We start from the raw sequence: 3,038 nt of genomic DNA, 5'->3' as shown, positions 1-3,038 counted from the left end.
TTACTTTGATGTTAGATGAAATAGATAGGCACAGATTCATTATGTCAAATCATCTTATGGCATTGGATTCTGGCCCTCGTTGCTGAAGTCAGTCAGCCTTTCTAAGTAAACTTATCCTTTTTCTGAAGAAAACCTCTCTGTCAATTAAAGATGTTCTTAAATTACCAGGGTTAAAACATTACATTACTTGTGCTGTGCTTCTTTACTCCGGATTAACTCCTGCCAAATAAATGACACACACTGAGAGATAACAAGAGATCAGCCACTTTTATTTAGAAAGAGTCCCAAAAAATAAACAGGTTAGCACACATTCCATATACAAAATGTCAGTGAGAATAGCCTGAATATGCAATGAAATTGATAAACAACTACGGTATATGTTTCTGTCATTGAATACAAAAACAACATTAATAATAATAGTACACTTTACCTCCATTTGTGTTGCAGAGGACTCTTCATAGGTCAATTTCAGAAAAAATAAAACAAAATGTGTCTCATAATTAGAAGTGCTCGTCTGTGTAAGTTGTGTAAGTAATTTATAGTAACTGAAAGTAACTGAAAAAGAAACATACTGAGTAGGTAACCAAATGTATTATTTAATGGAAGCTTAGTTGCTTTGTGGCACTATATTGAAAAGGGGCTATAATTTTTCATATTTAAACTTTTTATACAAAATATATGTATATATGTCTAACATTGTATTTCCAATTTCAAACAGTTAACCTCACAACTTCAACATTAAAATGAAAACGCATGTTTGGCAGTAATGAAATAAATGTATGTAGTATTTGCGGCAACAACATGCAACTGGTGCTACTTCATTGTCAGATCAATGCAAAATACATGAAGACTGGAAAACAAAGCGAAAAGGCTATTGTATTAGCACTGTCATTGCCACCAACTGTACATCTAGTTACAAAAGTTACAGAATGTATCATTTACATTCACTGAGATGACAGTGACTGATTATATTAAGACTATATTCATATCTACTGGCACTAGGATTTGGCACTCATACTTATTTGGCATTTTAAACCACCACGTAAACCATGTGGATGTTGATGCCTGTTTTTGATGTCACTTCAAAATGTGATGCGATAAAATACCATACCGTACTATTTTTTTGTTTTTTGTTTTGCATTCATGGCGTGTAAACAGATTAATCTCCTCGTGAAAGTAAGAACAACCCTGGTCCTTGTCAGAAAAAAATACAAACAACGAAAGCACTGAAGCAAACAAAGAGACAAAAGTTTAAAGCAAAGAATTTGCTGCACCAACTCTAACAAGAAAAACATAGAAGGATTGATTCCAAATGTCAAGCATTGACATATATTTCATATCAACACCAAATGTTAAAGAATAAAATATACAGGAAAGTTTAGAATAGGAATTAATTACATGATTTCAACATCTCACCTCCATATGTATTTGGCTTTAAAAATATGAAGCTAGAAGCTGTTTAGTATTTTTTTCTGTCTTTATCACACATTAAGATGTTTATATTCAACCAGTATGTAAGCAAGTTTATTTAAAAGCTATTTTGTGAAAATACATAAAAATATTTTTTTTTTCAATAAACTTTTTTCCGTAGATTTTCTTAGAAAAAAAAGGACAATTTCACATCTTAATGCAGATGATATCAAGTGTGCTTGAAAATCCTGTTTGGTGATGGTGGCTACAGAAACAGTGTGTTTTTGACAACATCTTCCCCTGACGCACACCCTCACACACACGCGCACACACACAGTTAAACACAGTTAAAAATGACTGAAACTCTGACTTCCAGATGCAGCCGTTGCCGTCAATCAAGCCCTCGTTTCCGTCTCAGTCCAGTCCAGACAGATAGATAGGAAAGCATGGTGTCATCAGTTTAGAAAAAAAGAGCCTCCCTTTTATATTCCGAGATGTAATTCCACCCAGAGAGGGAGGCGATTTATACAGTGAGAAATAGAGACAGAGAGCAACAATACAAGTCTTTGTGAGAGACAAAATGAAGCCCCCATCTCACACGTTTCCCTTTTCACCAGACAGAGACAGAAAAAGCGCTGGAACAGAAGGAGGGAGGGAAGGACAAAAAAAAAAAAATCGCTCTATTGAAACCATTGTAAGGCACTCAGAAGTTTCTCATTGATCAGGACAGATCTGTCAGGCTGACGTTTAGTCCCATGTCAGGTCTCACGTAAGGGACAGCGTGGACAGCTTTAGGAAACTCTGGAGTCATCACCCGACCATTCTCCCCAGTACTCCCAGTGACGGAAAGTCTCGCTTTATTCCTCATGGCGTCCCCAAAGGTCATCTAAACAAACAAAATCACATGTGCACACAGGCGCAAGCAAACGCAAACATTAACACATTCACACACACACATGGATCCATACACAAACAAGGAGGCAACATGTTAGGGAAGAGCATCTCCACGTCTGTAAGCTTAAAAGATTATAAATGTTAAAAAACATGAGAATGTCGATGAGAACTTAATATGATGACCATGGACAACAATGCAAGATTCAAATGATCATGTAGAGGCTTATGCATGGTCATTGCAAGCATTATTGTTGAAATGTGTTACTAGGACAGAGGTATAAACAAGCATGGCCATCAACAGTCATACATGAAAATGGTTTCAAATAGCAAGGAAACTTAAATGGACAAACACAGTTTTAAGCTTTAAAAACAGGGGGATATCTCTCTCTCTCTCATTAAATCATAAATCACCAGTACATACGATCCTTTGGCCAACCTCTTCATTCACTAACACTGAAGGATGAAACGGATGGAGCCAAAAAGCGTGCATTTGGGGGGAATTTATGAAAACCTCGTTCCCTACCCCCTAAATTTTTACACTTTCGATCCCATATACGTTGTAACCTTCCTTATAAGTTGCAAAATTCTGTGAATTCTGCGAGGAAGTTGGGTTAATATTCTGTGCATTCTTTGCCACCTTCATTCGTTTCGCCTCGGCTCGGGACTTGTAACAGAACTCAATCAAGGCCACCAGCATGGCCAAACCGAGTCCTCCGACCAGAATGTAGAAGACC

The 3,038-nt window shown here is 36.8% G+C and overlaps 1 protein-coding gene across 4 annotated transcripts in view; it reads right to left on the bottom strand.

Moving 5' to 3' along the window:
• Positions 1-248: 248 nt before the first annotated feature.
• gria2b (glutamate receptor, ionotropic, AMPA 2b) overlaps positions 249-3,038 on the bottom strand; it is a 46,003-nt gene continuing 43,213 nt past the window's right edge. For 2 of the 4 annotated variants that reach the window (XM_010742917.3, XM_019267352.2), the window contains exons 15-16: positions 2,942-3,038; positions 249-2,296 (exon numbers count right to left, since the gene is read on the bottom strand). The exon at positions 2,942-3,038 is cut by the window's right edge and continues 38 nt beyond it. In XM_010742917.3, coding sequence (XP_010741219.1) covers positions 2,132-2,296; positions 2,942-3,038 — 262 coding nt within the window. In that variant the 3' untranslated portion in view covers positions 249-2,131. Of the gene's footprint in view, positions 2,297-2,827 lie in introns of all 4 variants that reach the window. The other 2 variants (XM_019267354.2, XM_019267353.2) reach the window with 1 other exon arrangement.

This window comes from Larimichthys crocea, chromosome I (genome assembly GCF_000972845.2).
Source record: "Larimichthys crocea isolate SSNF chromosome I, L_crocea_2.0, whole genome shotgun sequence".
Lineage (NCBI taxonomy): Eukaryota > Metazoa > Chordata > Actinopteri > Sciaenidae > Larimichthys > Larimichthys crocea.
This window is presented reverse-complemented; position numbering and strand designations above follow the sequence as displayed.